This window comes from Triturus cristatus, chromosome 3_2, assembly GCF_964204655.1.
Source record: "Triturus cristatus chromosome 3_2, aTriCri1.1, whole genome shotgun sequence".
In the NCBI taxonomy this organism is placed as follows: Eukaryota; Metazoa; Chordata; class Amphibia; order Caudata; family Salamandridae; genus Triturus; species Triturus cristatus.
Genome location: NC_140584.1, coordinates 1,077,526,474 through 1,077,544,087, shown reverse-complemented (window position 1 = coordinate 1,077,544,087; position 17,614 = coordinate 1,077,526,474). Strand labels below are relative to the sequence as shown.

Here is a 17,614-nt window from a genome sequence, read left to right as displayed (position 1 = left end):
TCTGAGAGCGCCTCTCCTGGTAGGAGAGTGCGGGACCCCAGAAGGAGAGGTAGAGGGAGGAGAGCCTCGTCCGTGACCTCTGGTCAGCCTGAGGGTACGGACCCAGGGCTGGCAGGCCAGTGTCAAGATGCCATTCCTGACTTGGCAGGAGGGAGAGTGGAGAAAAGGGGCCAGGCACCTGGGGCTACTGCTCCCCACTTTCTGACACCACAGAGGTTAGAGAGGCTTCAAAGGCATGAAGCCTAGCTCTAATCACTGACAGCTGTCAGTGGGCACTGTGGCTGGTTTTCCCTGGGAGGGGGGCAGGAGTCACACCCTGGGGCTGGACCTGGCCACACAGCTGTGTTGGCCAGGTGGGTACTGTCTACCAGTGCAGACACATCTGTGAGCAAATTAAGCTTAGGTGCTGCACAGATGGGGTTCCCCATGGTTTAGCTTAGTGGGCCCTGAGAGTAGGGATAGAGCGATCCAACTGGGTTCAGGAAGGCGTAGAACAGAAATAGACCCATGCTGTTCGGGCCAAGTTCCATGTTCTATCGCCCCAAGCAGGGAATCCCATCGAGGTATCGATTGGTCTAGCCTGGCTTTATGCTGGAAGGGGGTTGTGTTAGAAATGGCCCTTTTTGCAGGATTATCCCCAAACTTTTTAGCTTTTTCCTCCTGACCTGTGTTTGATGGCTTTAGGGCTCTGGGCACTTCACCACTGCTGATCAGTGCAAAGTGTATATGCTCTCTGTGTAAATTGGTATTGTGATTGGTTGTCCATGATTGGCAGATTTGTCTTACTAGTAGGTCCCCAGTAAAGTACACTAAGTGCACTAACATAACATAACACTAAGTGTGCCAGGGTTGGTAACTCAAATGCTACTAGTGGGCTAGCAGCACTGATTGTGCCACCCACATAAGTAGCCCTGAAAGGATGTCTGAGGCCTGCCACCGCAGTGCCTGTGCGCAGTTTGTTAAGTGCCTTGACGACCTGGCCAGTGCACCCACTTATCAGGCCTTACCCTTCCCTTTTCTTACACACAGGACACACCTATGGTAGGCCCAAGGTACCCCCGTGGGCAGGGTGCAGTGTATGTGAAAGGTAGGACATGTACTAGTGTATGTAACATGTCCTGATAGTGAAATACTGCCAATTTCGTTTTTCACTATGGAAAGGTTATCTTGCCCATAGGACAAAATGGAGAATGCTGGGTAACATGTTTATCTGGTATCCCTGAACTCAGAATTTAATAACACATCTTTTAGGGAGGATGGTTTTTAAGTTCTGTGGTTGAAAATAGCACTTTTAGAAAGTGGGTATTTTATTGTCCAACCTTTCTGTGTGCCTCTGCCTGGTTATGGATTGACTGCCAAGCTTGAGAGTGACAGGGGCTGGGGTGGCTCCATGAGTCTGGGTGAGTCAGCACTAGGCTGAATAGGCCGATCTGCATTTGGAGTGGTGGGAGGAGTAGCACCTGGGCCTGAATAGGGCTGTGCCTGCCTTCCACAATGCTGGCTCCACATCATGCAGTCTGTCTGATGGCCCTGGCCCACACTAATAAAGGAAGTTGTGCACTGGCAGAGTGCACCCAGAACTGGTTTGGACTGGGTCCAGGACCCCTTACACCTAGAGAACAAAGACTTTTGGGGTATAAATATGAGAGCTGAAACCCCTGAACTTTAGAGAATCCTGGAATTCAAGAGGAACCTTTGCTGAGTAGAAGAGCTGGAGAAACTGAAGAGAAGGAATGCCCTTGCTGTGTGTTCTGGGGCAAACCTGCAGTTGCTATTTTGCCAAGGAAAGGAGAAGGACTTTGCTTTGTGCTGTGTCCCCTGCTTGAAGAAGATCTCCAAGGGCCCGAGGAGAGCTGGCCTCCTGTTTTGAAGTCCCAGGAACAAAAGGTCTTCACCTCCACTCCCCCTGAACTTTGCTGTGTGAGTTCTGACCTGCTTAGAGGGCTTGATCATGTTGTGGGGCCTCTGGAGGTTGTTTTCTGCTGTTTTGGGAGCTGGAAGAAGAAGAAGCATGAAAAGAACTGCAAACCCGACGCATCGCTCTTCTTGCGGCAGGTTTCCCCAGTGCATCTCGACGGCGCAAGACGATTTCCATTGCATCGCCATGCCGCTGTGAAGATCGTCGCAGTGCCTGTCACCGCTGTAAGAACTGACGCATCGTGGGATCGCGGCTGAAGAAGACTGATGCAACGCAATGCAGCCGCATCACTTGCAAACCGGACCCGGCACGAAGACTCAACGCATCGCTTCCCCTACAGACTGGACTCGACGCAACCCGGCCGCTGCGTGCAGCGGGGCTGTCGCATTGCCTCCTCAGGGTCTCAGCAGTGTTGCATCTCTTTGTTTTCCGTCGCTGCAGCTGTTTGGCTTGGGAACTTTTGCCGCATCTACAGGTACTTTGGTGCAAAGTTACGCATCCATAGATTTCTATGGTACAAGTTCTTGAAACCTTTTTGAAGTCATATTTTTCAATTGTATGCTGTACAGATTCTCACTGTATAATCAAAAAAACAATGGTCCATTCTTAAGGTAGAATTCTAAGCCGACTTCAGTCAGTGCCTCTCTCCCAATGAAAATCTTAAACCTCGTAAGTTCAGGCGACGTATAAGTTTAAGGTTGTACATTTAGCCAATTCAACCAAAACGTGTGGCCATTCTGTGTAAGTTGCATCCAGGAGGGTCTCCCTAATGATCAACCTTGTAGTAAAGTCAGGGGGCACCTTGTTTCAAGACTTCAATGATTATGAATACCTGCTGTGTATGGTGCAAACCGTCTGGAGTCATAATCTCAAAAAGATTTCAATATGAGCTTGATCATTGGAAAGAACTGAAATCACCTAAGAATTCTGCCTCAAGTATGGACCATTGTTTTTTGATCATACACGATGACTCTGTAGAGGAAACAAGTGGATGGATAAAATTGCTCTGAAGAACACATTGTTAAGGTGAAGTGTTGGCTGCGCTGTAGCTTTTTAGATGAAAAACCTGAATAAAAAGATTAAACATATGAAAAGGATCTACTGGTTGTATCTTGGACTGTTTGTTTCTAGATATGTGCTTGGTAATTGCATCTCTTTTTAAGTGTTATTATCTGACTTACCCTGACTAGGCTTGTGGTTCTTGTTTGTACAGGGTACATACTCTGACAACAAGAAACCCAATTTTATCCAGCTGTATACACTTTCGCCAACCCACCAGACACCTACGGTCTGCCTCACTCTCACACATTCCCCGCATCCGCTAAATCAAATCTGGAGGTTGTTCATTCTCCTATACTGCACCCAGGACCTGGAATAACCTCCCTCAACAAATCAGAGCCTCCTCCTCGCTCCTTGAGTTCCACACGAAGCTGAAGACCAGACTCTTCACATAGGCACCTTGGGGACTACAAACCAGTACACCTGCCAAAGCACATGAATACCCTCTTGGACGATTAGTGTGCTATACAAATCAATAAACCATAACAATTCACGTGTGGCTACACTTATATGGATTTACCTAGAGTGGAACTGTGTTGATTAGTTTGCTGCTCAATCTTATTTCACACATACATGTTGACAGACTATTTGGCCCATCTCAACCCTAAATCAGCAGCTCTAAAAGTTGGTTGTGAGGTTTCCCTCCATTTGCTATAAGACCCTGATTTCCTAAGAGTTTGAAAAACAGGAATTTGTCTGGAGTGGTGCATCTTAACAGTTCAAAATCTTGCACAGCATATCTGTTTATAGTTAACTTAAATACATACTGTTGATTCAATTCAAGCACCAATGAGAAGCAATCCTTAATAGTGAATAATTGATATCACTTTATTAAATACATTCTTTAAGCTAATAGTTACGATAGAAGAGTATTTTGTTGTACTAATAACTTTGACCCTGTCAAAAATTCAAAAACCTTTACAAAACAAAAGTTCCTCCACCTCAGCTTCTTCCTAAAATGTTTCAGGGTGTAAGGGCTGAGATAAAGGGCTGGTCTAAAAACACTTTTTTCAACATGCATTTTCCATATGATACAGAGAAAATGACTGAACAGCATTACAGAACATTTGGCAGAAAGCTGGATCTTTACCCAGATAGTGTGCTTTTGAAGTTTGGTGTAAAACTGTTCAGTAGTTTTGAGAAATTAAGGGTCAGATTTTATAAATATAGTGACAGTTTCTCCCGCAGGACTTCCGTTGCATTCCCATGTTACAGCGAATCAAAAAACTGGAGAGATATCTTTAGTCATGAGTGCTTTTTTCCCCATCGGCCAGCTTGCTTCTGTGGGATGCACAGTCCTGCAGGAGCGGAAGATCTGATTAACTGGCCACAACACAAAAGTCAATGTTTGCTGATTCCATTACATGACACCAGGGCTCATTTCCTGTGTCCTGAAAATGTAAAAAAAAAAAAAAAAAGATAGTAGGGGTAACCTGATAATGGTCCTTATCAGGCTACCCTACTGTGATGCACTGCATATGGCTTCACATATTACATGATGACATCTGAAATCCATGGTGTTGCAAGTTATACATGTCAGATATGTATAACTCACAAATTTTAATGTTTTTAAACAATAGTGATGTTTCAGTGAATTTCCAGTTTTTTTAACAGAAGTTAAAATCTTACTACCTTTTTCACATATAATTACACTTTAACCTTTGTCTTTCAGTAAATATATGTGTGTGTTTATGTAGATAGCTATAGATATATACATATGATGCATAGAAAAAGTCATTCACATTATCATAACACTTTGTATTACTCCAGCCTTGAAACTCCCAATTCATGCTGTATCATCATTTGGATTTCCAACATCAGTGTTAGTTGTACAAACATAGAAATGCTTATTTCAAGGAAACGTAATGTGTGGACTATTAATCTGTGCCATCTTTATTCAAAATATAGTCTGTGATCCATGAAACAACACACAAACTCACAAACTCTTGTTCAATGGCGAGCTCATGAAGAGCGAAATGTGTGCCGCTAAGAAAATGAAAGATTTGAAAAAAATATTTGAAAGATTTAAAGAAATGAGTAGTTATCATGTTAAGAGGTTGACATATTTGGAGACATGAATAGTCATCAAGCTTTACTTCACTGGATGAACTACTATCTTGTAAAAGATGGACCGCATTGACCAGAATGCACAGGGAGGGCTACTAAGTCAAGTGGCACTGGAAGTCCACAGCTGAAGGCTATTGGTGAGTTCCATTCCTGTTTTAAGTACTGCCAAATGGAGGATCCTGCTTTCTGCATAAAATAGTTGCCAGAGCCAATGGATTTGCACCAGAGGAAGATGACCCTTGCAGTGACATGTTGTTTGATGAAAAGTTAAGAAGACACTGGTGTTTAAATGTTATGCTGCACACAAGGTTTGCACTCATTGCCTGATTTGCTCCACCAAAAAGCTCATGAAGAGCGAAACACACGTATCTAAGGTTAAGAAAGTGAAAGATTTGAAGAGATTAATAGTTATCATGCTACAAAATTAAAATATTGGAAGAAATTAATATTTATTAAGCTTTGCCTAACTGGGTGAACTGCAACCTTGCAAAAGGTGGCCCATACTGACCAGAATGCACTGTTGGGGCTCCTGAACCAAGCTTCACTTAAAACCCACATCTGAAGGCTTTTGGGGAGTGCCAGTCCATTTTTGAGTGCTGCCAAATGGAGGTTTCTGCTTTTTCATAACATGGTTCCTGGGGCCTATGGCTGTGCACCAGAGGGAGATGACCGTTGCAGTGACATGCTGTTTGATGAATAGTAAAGAAGGCACTGGTCTTTAAATGTTATGCCGAAGACAAGTTTGGCACTCAGTACATGCTTTGCTCCACCCAAAAGCTAATGAAAAGCGAAATAATAAAAATAAGAAGAAGATTTGTGGAGCGCATAGTTATGTCTGCTGACATGTCCCAGTCCTGGGGTTTTATTCCTACAATGCAGAGCATAATGTTCCACAATAACTGAGATTAAGTTGATCTAAAGAGCCAGGTTTTTAGTTTCTTACGGAAGGATATTTTTTCCTGCCTAAGCGAGAGAGGGAGGGATTTCCACAGCTTGGCTGCCAAATAGTTGAAAGAGCTGCCTCCGATATGGGCTCTTTTGATGCTGGGAATACATGCTAGGGAAACCTCAGTTGATCTCAAGTTTTAGGGGAATGGGATGCAATCGAAGGATGCAAATAACTAGGGCCCTTGTGGTTGAGAATTTTGTGGCAATAACACATGGCTTTGAAGGAAACCCATTCCCTCAAGGGAAGCCAATGCAACTTTGCCAGAGCTGGAGCTGAGAGGTAGCATCTAGGCAGATTTAGTAGTAGCCAAGCTTCCATATTCTGCACACAGTGGAGCCACATTAATCGTGCATGACAGACCCCAAGATACAGGACATTGCAGCAGTCCAGTCTGGACATAATCAAGGACTGAACTACTGTCATCCTGGCTACCTCTGGCAGGAAAACAAGGCTTGTCTTCAGAGTTTTTTAAATGCTGAAGCATTGCTCCTCAAGGCTCATGATTTCATTATCAAAGATAGCCTTGAGTTAAACCATATGCCTAGATTTTTGGCTTGGGTGTAGGTAAAGTGCCCAGGGAGTCAGGCCACTTGGCAGTTGACCAAATTGAAGGTTACTTACTGAGGATGAGAACCTCAGTCTTCCTGTCATTAAATTTGCGACAGCTGATGCTCATCTATTCAACAGCCTCTGTCATGCAGGAGCAAAGCATCACCACAGAGTTGGATGCAACTTGAGAAAACCTCTACATGGGCTCATTAGAGATAATTTGGATCTGGGGTAAGAAGGGAGCACACTGGACTAATTCTTTCGTATACTGGGGCCGATATATCGACGATTATCTTCTCCTCTGGTCCGGCACACAAGAAGAGATAGATGACTTTTGTGACCACCTAAACTGTAATGACATGGACATGAGGTTCACGTGCAGCCACAGCACATCCCCCAATACATTCCTAGATTTAGAACTCTATGTCAAAGACAATTTTCTACACAGTAGATTACATCGTAAAGAGACCGCTTGCAATGCTATTCTTCATGCGGACAGCTCCCACCCTGCACTTCAGCTAGGGTCCATCCCTTATGGTGAACTCGTGAGAGCACGAAGGAATTGTAGCGAAGAAACTGAATTCCTTAACTGTTTGTCAGACATGAAGAATTCTCTAAAGATTCTCTAAACGAGGTTACAAACCCGACATGATCAACAAAGCAACAACCAGAATAAAGAAAACCAACAGAGACAACACACTCCGACCTAAGACCCGCAAAGCACCTCGAATCCCACAGACTAGGCTGATAATAGACTACAATGACCTCAGCATAGTGATCAGAAAGAGCCTCAATAAACATTGCTAGCTGACAAAACACTGAGTGAGAACATTACCACCAAGCCTTTAATTACATACAGACGTGGGAGGACTTTGAGGAATAGACTGTTCCACACTCTGCAAACACCGCTTCCTGGCTCACACCACACACTAAAGGGTTTCACAAATGTGGGTGCTGTGGAGTGTGCAAATGGGCACAGAATGGAGTCAAGGAATTCAAGAGCTACCACAAACGTCACTATGAGATCAATGTTAACATTAACTGTAGCACTAAATTTGTAGTGTATGTGCTTGAGTGCACCTGCCGTAGCCAATATGTTGGCAGCACCATCAGGGCCCTAAAAGACCGCATCAGCAAACATGCCAGAGCCATTCACCAACAAGATGCCAGGTACCCAATGGCTCTACATGTGGCATTGTGCCCATCGCAAGGTGATCACAAAAGATTCTCTTTTTTTGATATTGACATTGCCCAACCTAACATAAGGGGTGGAAATCGTGAACTCAGACTTAGACACCTCGAGGCTACCTGGATCATGCGCCTACACACTGTGAGATATGGTCAGAACACTGACCATGAATAACAATACTTCTTGGGCACTTAAGACCCCTCCATGATCTTGTTGTTGTCTCACTTTCATTAAACGTTAGGTGCTACTGATTCATTAGCTTAGTCATGACCGACAACCACTTTCAGTACATTCTTGCCTTTTTTCCAGGGAATCCCCGCATTAGTTTTGCCTGTTTCCTCTATGAGTCCTCTCAACCCTTTTTATTCTATACACTACCATGACTACGTTATGACCGATTTTCTAGCTCTCCTTTTGATCTCGTTTTCATAATATCATGTGTCATCTTGGTGTTGTTTTGGTTCCTTTTACCCGAAATATCCTTTCTGTTATTTTGACTGTAATATATCAATGTGTCAGGTTATATACATGCTACACCCTCATACAAATGCTAGAAATTATTGCATGCATTTTTGCTAGTAAACAATCCCAAAACATTATTATTATGTGATGCACTATATGTTATCAATTAGTGATATTCATGGGCACCACGCGCTTCATTTCCACCGACTACTAGACTGTGAAGTCGGTTCATCTTTGTGTATTTCTAATGATGACCAATGTTATCCGCTGTTAAGCAGTTTCAAGTGCTTTCCCACATTACCTTTTCACCCCAATTCTGTCAATCATTCGTAACCCATTCTGAACACCACTTCCTGTGCTCACCGGCGCGCACAAAGGTTAGCGCTCCGGCGTTTTTACACTTTTTCCGATATATACCACTTCCTGTATACACTCGGCCTCCCATTCTCCACGGCGAGACGAGCACAGGCTGGACCCTGCTCTTTCAGGTAATTAACTAACTCCTACCTACGTGGTTTTGGAGGTTTGTCGGCTCCTTTTCTCTGTACTTAATAATGACCGATGCTCACGCTTCCTTGCAGGCCCCGCCAAGACACGGACGCACCCGCCCGTGTGACACTCGTAAATTTTGACTGCCCCATCCGCGGCTCATACTTTTACCTGTTAACCGGTTCATCGGTGAGTTTCCCTAGCCTTTATCTCACTTTCACTTTACTTTTCTACTTCTACTTGGCCTCCACTAGTGCGGCTTTGCAACTTATTGCGGGCCTTTATTTATCTCTCCTTTCTCCACCTTAGAAGCACGCAAGCGCATTTATCCTGTAAAACCTTACCTCCATTATTTATTTTTCCTCCGACCTCAATGACGTGCATGCCATTTTCACAAACTCCGTTCGGCCGCTTTCCCTGCTCCACACCGCTGACATGATTTCGCTTTGATATTGACATTTGTTTACTTTAACACATGAGCAAATTTGGCACCTAGTTTAAGTTCAATGTTCACTTTCTAATTATGTGGAGTGGCGCAACCATGGGTGCTCATAATACCCCTTTGTGCTAGGGGTCAGTATCCTTTCAGTGAAATGTAATTTGTGGTTACAGTAAGTTTTACATGAATTGGAACATTTATACTTTTGATTTAATTCTAAGTTTACTTGTACTAATATTGACACCATATGTCACTCGCACGCTCATGCATGAACTCGTGTTGCTCCCACTTGCTCGAGTCAAACAGTCACGCGTTCCGTTTGTCATGATATTGTTCTAATGCGAATCTTAGCATGTTTTAACCCATTCCAAAGGGACTTTTGTTTTGATGAGTTTTTTCTTTTGATGTATATATTATGATGTGTGCAGCATCCAGCTGCGAGCCACTTTTCTTTTAGCCGTTTTTTTCTTGAAGAGGTTTCTTTAGGGTTTCCACAGTTAGTAGGGTGTTGTGTGAAGTCACCCCACTATTTACATTGATGAACATTGCGTCTTTGATTTTGTTTTGGTGTCTACTGAGTACCTCGTTCAGGATTGTATCGTTTTTCTCGGTTGCCTGTTTGAGATCCAGATCCCTTATTTCTAGCTCTAGTTGTGAGATGTCTGACTGCAGTTTGATTACCTTTCGTTCGGCGTTTTCAATTAAGATGTGGATAAGTGTGTTCGAGTTAACTGTGAGTGCCTCTTCCCATTTACCTACAGGTCGTCGTCAAGGTCGTCGAATGTGGGAAAGATCCGCTTGTCATGATGACGTTCTAATGCAAATCTTAGCATGTTTTAACCCATTCCAAAGGGACTTTTGTTTTGATGAGTTTTTTCTTTTGATGTATATATTATGATGCAAGCCCTTTTGTTTTTTAACAGGTTTCTTTAGGGTTTCCACGGTTAGTAGTGTGTTGTGTGAAGTCACCCCACTATTTACATTGATGAACATTGCGTACCCTTTTGACATTATGTTTTCCAAATTTTGATTATGTTGTATTATATTGTTCCCAGCCCTGAAGAGTCACGGGTAAGTGACCTGTTGAAGGAACACATGTAGGCTGGCGTTGTTTTCTTTAACGAAATACTACTCACATAAAACAACTGTCATGGAACTTCCGGTGTCGACCTCCTTATAATTCCATTTTTGTAACAATTGCATACTGTATACGTGTGCCCAGGACTTGTTTTGTGATTGTATTGTCTTTTAGCTTATAACTTATACAGCGGTTTTGGGCCTTCCCCTCACCTGGTGCACCGTGAAGCATTTGTTCTTTGTCCCCTTAGTACACTGCACCGTTAACCTGCTTGAGCACCACTGACCTGCTCCTTCAAAAACCCTTTGCAGAGACTACAAGTTGACATAATGTATTGGAGAGAATAAAATGGACACATGCATGCGTTATAGTGATTATGTTATATATATATATATTGTGATATAGTCATTCTTGATGAGAAAGTTGCAGATAATAACTGAGCATCTCTTGAACTTCATTTAACTTGCCAGACTGCAAGGGATGTATGTCGTTACAACGCACACTTTTACAACGCATGCACTTACAACGCATTTTTTACAACGCAACATCCACTACAACGCATTCCATTACAACGCAGGACACTACAACGCATTTTTAAAAACTACCTTTACAACGCATTCCATTACAACGCATACTACCTTTACAACGCATACCATTACAACGCATAATATTACATTGCATTTAAGGCAAGTATTGGTTAGTATAGGGGTAAAAATTACTATTCTTACTCCAGGGGGTGCAAAAGTAGGGTAAGTGTTGGATAGTATAGGGGTAAAAATTACTATTCTAACTCCAGGGGGTGCAACAGTAGGGCAAGTGTTGGATAGTATAGGGGTAAAAATTACTATTTCTAACTCCAGGGGGTGCAACAGTAGGGCAAGTGTTGGATAGTATAGGGGTAAAAATTACTATTCTAACTCCAGGGGGTGCAACAGTAGGGCAAGTGTTGGATAGTATAGGGGTAAAAATTACTATTCTAACTCCAGGGGGTGCAACAGTAGGGTAAGTGTTGGATAGTATAGGGGTAAAAATTACTATTCTAACTCCAGGGGGTGCAACAGTAGGGCAAGTGTTGGATAGTATAGGGGTAAAAATTACTATTCTAACTCCAGGGGGTGCTACAGTAGGGCAAGTGTTGGATAGTATAGGGGTAAAAATTACTATTCTAACACCAGGGGGTGCAACAGTAGGGCAAGTGTTGGATAGTATAGGGGTAAAAATTACTATTCTAACTCCAGGGGGTGCAACAGTAGGGCAAGTGTTGGATAGTATAGGGGTAAAAATTACTATTCTAACTCCAGGGGGTGCAACAGTAGGGCAAGTGTTGGATAGTATAGGGGTAAAAATTACTATTCTAACTCCAGGGGGTGCAACAGTAGGGCAAGTGTTGGATAGTATAGGGGTAAAAATTACTATTCTAACTCCAGGGGGTGCAACAGTAGGGCAAGTGTTGGATAGTATAGGGGTAAAAATTACTATTCTAACTCCAGGGGGTGCAACAGTAGGGCAAGTGTTGGATAGTGTAGTGTAATATTATGCGTTGTAATGGTATGCGTTGTAAAGGTAGTATGCGTTGTAATGGAATGCGTTGTAAAGGTAGTTTTTAAAAATGTGTTGTAGTGTCATGCGTTGTAATGGTATGCGTTGTAATGGATTTTGCGTTGTAAAAAATGCGTTGTAAGTGTAGTGCGTTGTAAAAGTTGCGTTGTAAAGGTTGTTCCCCACTGCAAGTCACCAATTCTGTACTTACAGATCGCTTGGGACCCTATCTATTCATTTCCAGATTAAATCGCAAGTGACCGCCGACTACTGGTAATTTACTTTGCCCTTCATCACACGTCACCCTCTGACTGCAAAGATATCAGTGTCAGATACCATTTTAAAGGCAACATTTACATTGGCATGAGAAATCCCGAGGCTTAATAGCCAGTAGGGCGAAACACATGTTAGCTGATCTTTAATGTTTTATTTTTTTGTTAAACAAACTTTATTAGTTTTCACAGGCCTTACATGGGGGCATTATGGCATCACAATGTTGAGCAATGTCATAAGCGTTAGCCAGTTCAGATTGCAATTAACACCACAACTGTTTAGCTGATCCTTAATGTAAATAAATTTTGTGAGCATGGCAAACAGAAGAATAAAGAAATACTTTTTCTCCATGTTAACTTGTGTTGCAGGACATTAATGTAACTAATTTAACAATATTTACTCACTGAAATGTAAACTCAATAACTATGCACGTCAGCAATATTCATATAAATGTTATTGCATATAAAAGGTCCGTACTTCTGAATGTGTATGGTGGAAATATGGCGTTAACCTACCTGTTTTTGACAAGCACTTGCACATTATGAACATAAATTTGCAGAGTTTGGACAGAGTAGTGATCATTTGCACTGCCATAATATTCCCATGCAATTTCCAGTTGCAGACACTTATCACTTCTCCATATTTGCACATACCGAGGTCTTGATTTTCACTGGCATTTCATTAGATTTCCTGCCACATCTCACCCCCCACCCCAAAAAAAAAAGACATTTCGGGCAATATACAACATGAATGAGTGCAGGATTCCACATCGACACAAATCTCTGCTTTAGTACAAACATTTTGGAAATGTTAAAAGCTGCTTAGCATCAGCTTATCATACTACGTAAAACAAACACCTTTCCCCCTGATAGTCTGTAAAATAGCCATCCTAGCTCAACCCTGACACCTCTAAATAGTGTACTGTTTGCTATCTCCTGACTGATCAATGAACTAAGGAAGTTTGGCAAACTCTTAGATTTCATCTGTTACACACAAGGGATCTGGAAGTCCCTCCCCATCCACATGTGGCAAGTTGTATCCCTTCTCAACTACTGGACAAACCTGAAGACTCATTTCCTCAACCAACACCCCAGCCCTGGGTATTCCTTCCAGTATGATGGAACCATGCTAAAGAAACATGCTTTACCAAACTCAGTAAAGGATCTGCCCCACCCGCCATCCTCTGTTTGTGCTAATCCTGCAGAACCTCGCAGACAGGACCGGACTGGGAACCAAAACCGGCCGTGGCAAAGTGCTTGGCCGGTCCCCCCCCCCGGGGCTTGGGGGTGCCGCCGAGCTCTTTGCCAGGGCCGGTGTTCGGTCGATTTTGTTACAGGGACGATTTTACAGCTATGCTGCAAAAACGGCCTTGTAACACAATCGGCCCCCAAGGGCCCAAAACCGGCCCCCACCCGTGCGGTGCACCGGGGGATTGCCCGGTGCCCGCTACGGCCAGTCCGGCCCTGCTCGCAGACAATCACCTATTGGGGAACAACCTTTACAACGCAACTTTTACAACGCACTACACTTACAACACATTTTTTACAACGCACAATCCATTACAACGCATGACATTACAACGCATGACACTACAACGCATTTTTTAAAACTACCTTTACAACGCATTCCATTACAACGCATACTACCATTACAACGCATACCATTACAACGCATAATATTAAATTGCATTTAAGGTAAGTATTAGTTAAATTGCATTTAAGGTAAGTATTAGTAATTTTTACCCCTATACTATCCAACATTTACCCTACTGTTGCACCCCCTGGAGTTAGAATAGTAATTTTTACCCCTATACTATCCAACACTTACCCTACTGTTGCACCCCCTGGAGTTAGAATAGTAATTTTTACCCCTATACTATCCAACACTTACCCTACTGTTGCACCCCCTGGAGTTAGAATAGTAATTTTCACCCCTATACTATCCAACACTTACCCTACTGTTGCACCCCCTGGAGTTAGAATAGTAATTTTTACCCCTATACTATCCAACACTTACCCTACTGTTGCACCCCCTGAAGTTAGAATAGTAATTTTTACCCCTATACTATCCAACACTTACCCTACTGTTGCACCCCCTGGAGTTAGAATAGTAATTTACACCCCTATACTATCCAACACTTACCCTACTGTTGCACCCCCTGGAGTTTGAATAGTAATTTTTACCCCTATACTATCCAACACTTACCCTACTGTTGCACCCACTGGAGTTAGAATAGTAATTTTTACCCCTATACTATCCAACATTTACCCTACTGTTGCACCCCCTGGAGTTAGAATAGTAATTTTTACCCCTATACTATCTAATACTTACCTTAAATGCAATTTAACTAATACTTACCTTAAATGCAATTTAATATTATGCGTTGTAATCATATGCGTTGTAATGGTAGTATGCGTTGTAATGAAAATGCGTTGTAAAGGTAGTTTTTAAAAATGCGTTGTGGTGTCATGCGTTGTAATGTCATGCGTTGTAATGGATTGTGCGTTGTAAAAAATGCGTTGTAAGTGCATGCGTTGTAAAAGTGTGCGTTGTAACGACATACATCCCACCTATTATATCATATACTATACCTATCATATACTATATCTGGAGTAATCATCTACTATATGGTTAATTCACTATTCTCTTATTGTGGTTCCTGAGCCACATTTGCAGAGTATTTAATCAGGAACAGATCTACTTTATTAGGATTCTTATTCTTACCTGCTTAATTTTGAGAATGTCATCAATCTTATCAAAGTTACCAAGTTCAAAATGTTTTAAAATAAGTCTCTTAAAGGGTATGTAGACAGAGGTGTACAACTTTTACACTACACAAGTACAGTTTTGCATATTTTCCACTTTTTGGAACACCCTTAGAGTCATATGTACAAAAGCATTTTTGTGGTCAGAGTCCGGCCGTTTCTGTGCACAAAAGTGCTTAGTATGTGAATTAATGTTTGAAAGGGGCGTGTTTATCATGTACCTTCCTAATACTAATTTGCAGTTGGGATTACATTAATTTTTTACCGACAACTCAGAGAAGGAGGTAATAGTTCGCAAATGGAAAGGAACTCCCATGGGACACGTTCCCCTTTGTTGATACCAATACCTTTTAAGAGCAGGCAGTGGTCTTACAGACCATTGCCCACTCTTAAAAAGTGACATTTAAAGGTTTAATTTTTTAAACACATCCTGTTTTCTTTAAAAAATAAAAAAGACTATAGCTTTATTAAAAAGCAGTCACAGACATACTGGTCTGCCGGCCCCGGAAGGCTACCATGCCTGTAATAGCTGTAATTAATAATGGGTTTCAAATTACAACCTACCTCATTAATATTCATGAGGTAGGTCCATTAGGAATCGCTAAATGAAACTCAATGCGTTTCATAAATTAGGAATAGCAATTTCCTAAACTTTGTTATTCCTAAAATGTGTACATATGGCCCTAAGTCTCCAGCATTTTCCAATTTTACTCCATCAACTTCATTGCTTAGGCTTTCCTTTCAAACCAGCAACATTTACTTGTGAGTGCCAATATTTACTAAGTAGTATTTGGTATTAAAATAGATGTGCTGTTTTCTCAAATGCCAACCTCAACACTGTTTTCTTCACAAATTTGATGCTGCATAATTAGTGATCTTTTTTCTAGCAATAACATAAAATGGGCACAAAAATCCTCATTTTAATGAGAAACCCACATGCAGAAAACATTGTCACCTAAAGGTAGTAATCTTTGTATTTATGAGAACTTTGTGAGAAAAATATTTGCAGCTTCAAATGCTCACAGTAATACTCCTAGGTGGATTTTGGCACCTATGTCCAAGCCATACTAAAACTGAAAAATTGCTTGCTACCTCATACAAATAGCATTTATGGAGTTCCCTCAGAGAGAGATGTCACATCAACCTTCCTGGAAAATCAGGTAATAGTACAAACTTCCTCCAATTAGTGGCTTTTAGGAAGTTATATTTGGTGTACCTTCATCACTGTTGTCATCCACCAGGATGATCTCTTTCAAGAGATGGGCCGGCGTGTGATTCACTGCACTGTGGACAGACCGCAGGATCACTGACAGGGCTTCATTCACAAAAATGAAAATCAGAGAAATCTGGGGGAGGACTTTAGGATATTTCAGATCTTTACACCTAGAAGAAGAAATTGAAATATAGCAGGTAAGATTTAGAATGAAAATGCAACGCACAATGACAGTACAAATTCATCATGTAATTAATTTCTGTATTGATCTTAAAATATTTCTAAAATGTTCACACTTCAGGTAGCATTTAAGTGGTTCACAAAAAATAATGACATATTAACATACACTTTGTTTCAGAGAATATGCTTAACAGTAAAACAAAATGTATAGAAACTAACACATCATCCACCTGTAAGGTTATGTACATTCTTACTAAAATCTTACATCACAAACTCTACTGAGTGTGCTCATTAAACAATATGTTCTCAAAAGCTTGACAAATAATATTAAGCATTTAATCACCTGCCAAAGCATAATGTATTATTGATCTGCATATGTCAACAGGTTTGTGAGTGGAAATCATTAGTGGCATGGTACATTTTGGGAGATACTACTCACCAGGAATAAATCGTACTCTGTGATACCATGTTATATGCTTTGGTATACCCCTACCATTGTCATTCCATTATGAATGAATGCCCCTGTAAATGGGGAATAACATGAAGGCGTTGAATTACCTTGCCTGCTGATGCATGTCTTCCTCTATTACCACCCCTTCAGTTCTCTTCAGCCCGGCTTTGACCACACTCAGATGAGGAGAAAAATGAGGATTAGTAATTGAGGAGAGTGGTATCTCCCGGGAAGATACCACACCACCCAGCTACTGATCAGTTCCTAAATGTGCTCTAATATTGTAACAACATTTGGATGTGGTCAGAAGATGCTGGGGCACATAAGTCACAATATTCTATAAAATTGCAGAAATAAGGCAGTTCTCAATTGATGCATTATTCAAGTACTCAGATTCCAGTGGTACCACAATGACAGCTAAGATATCAATTCACCAAACAGCTTAGAAAACGTCAAATCTTCAGTTATTCATGAAATATTCCTAGAGCATTGCTAGAATTCAACAATAGTTATATATTTCCAGGAACACTCTTACTGTTAAAATGTGCAGATTTTGTACTTTGTGAAATACCTGCCCGGATACTTAACACGTATTGGTTTTTATAATTTTCCCTGCAGGGAAATATGTTTATCTATTAAGGAACACCTTCTCCTACACTCATGTTAAGTATGGGTTGCTCCCTTTATTATACCAAAATGGAAAAGAGCTTACTCGTGCCTTTCACAAGAAACTATCTATAATTGGCATATGAATACTTAAAGTTATCTTTTTGTGTGTATTCAGGTGCATTTCCCAGACTCTATGCCACCTTATTCCTTTCTCCAATGGTATATTTTGTGGCAGCCCAAATCTCTTTTGTCGTAGCTCTCCTATTCATTGAGAGATCAGACAGAGCTATTAGATGGTGCTATTCTTTTAAGTAAGCATAGGTGGGCAGGAAAGGCATCTACAAAGGCTACAATGGGGGGTGAGGGGTAGCCATACTGCTTAAAA

At 41.6% G+C, this 17,614-nt stretch overlaps 1 protein-coding gene across 1 annotated transcript in view; it reads right to left on the bottom strand.

The window, feature by feature from the left end:
- GALNT17 (polypeptide N-acetylgalactosaminyltransferase 17) overlaps positions 1–17,614 on the bottom strand; it is a 1,717,045-nt gene that overhangs the window by 1,185,439 nt on the left and 513,992 nt on the right. Inside the window, exon 3 of the mRNA XM_085649814.1 lies at positions 15,993–16,159. Within this exon, the coding sequence (XP_085505940.1) occupies positions 15,993–16,159 (167 nt within the window). The remainder of the gene's footprint in view (positions 1–15,992; positions 16,160–17,614) is intronic.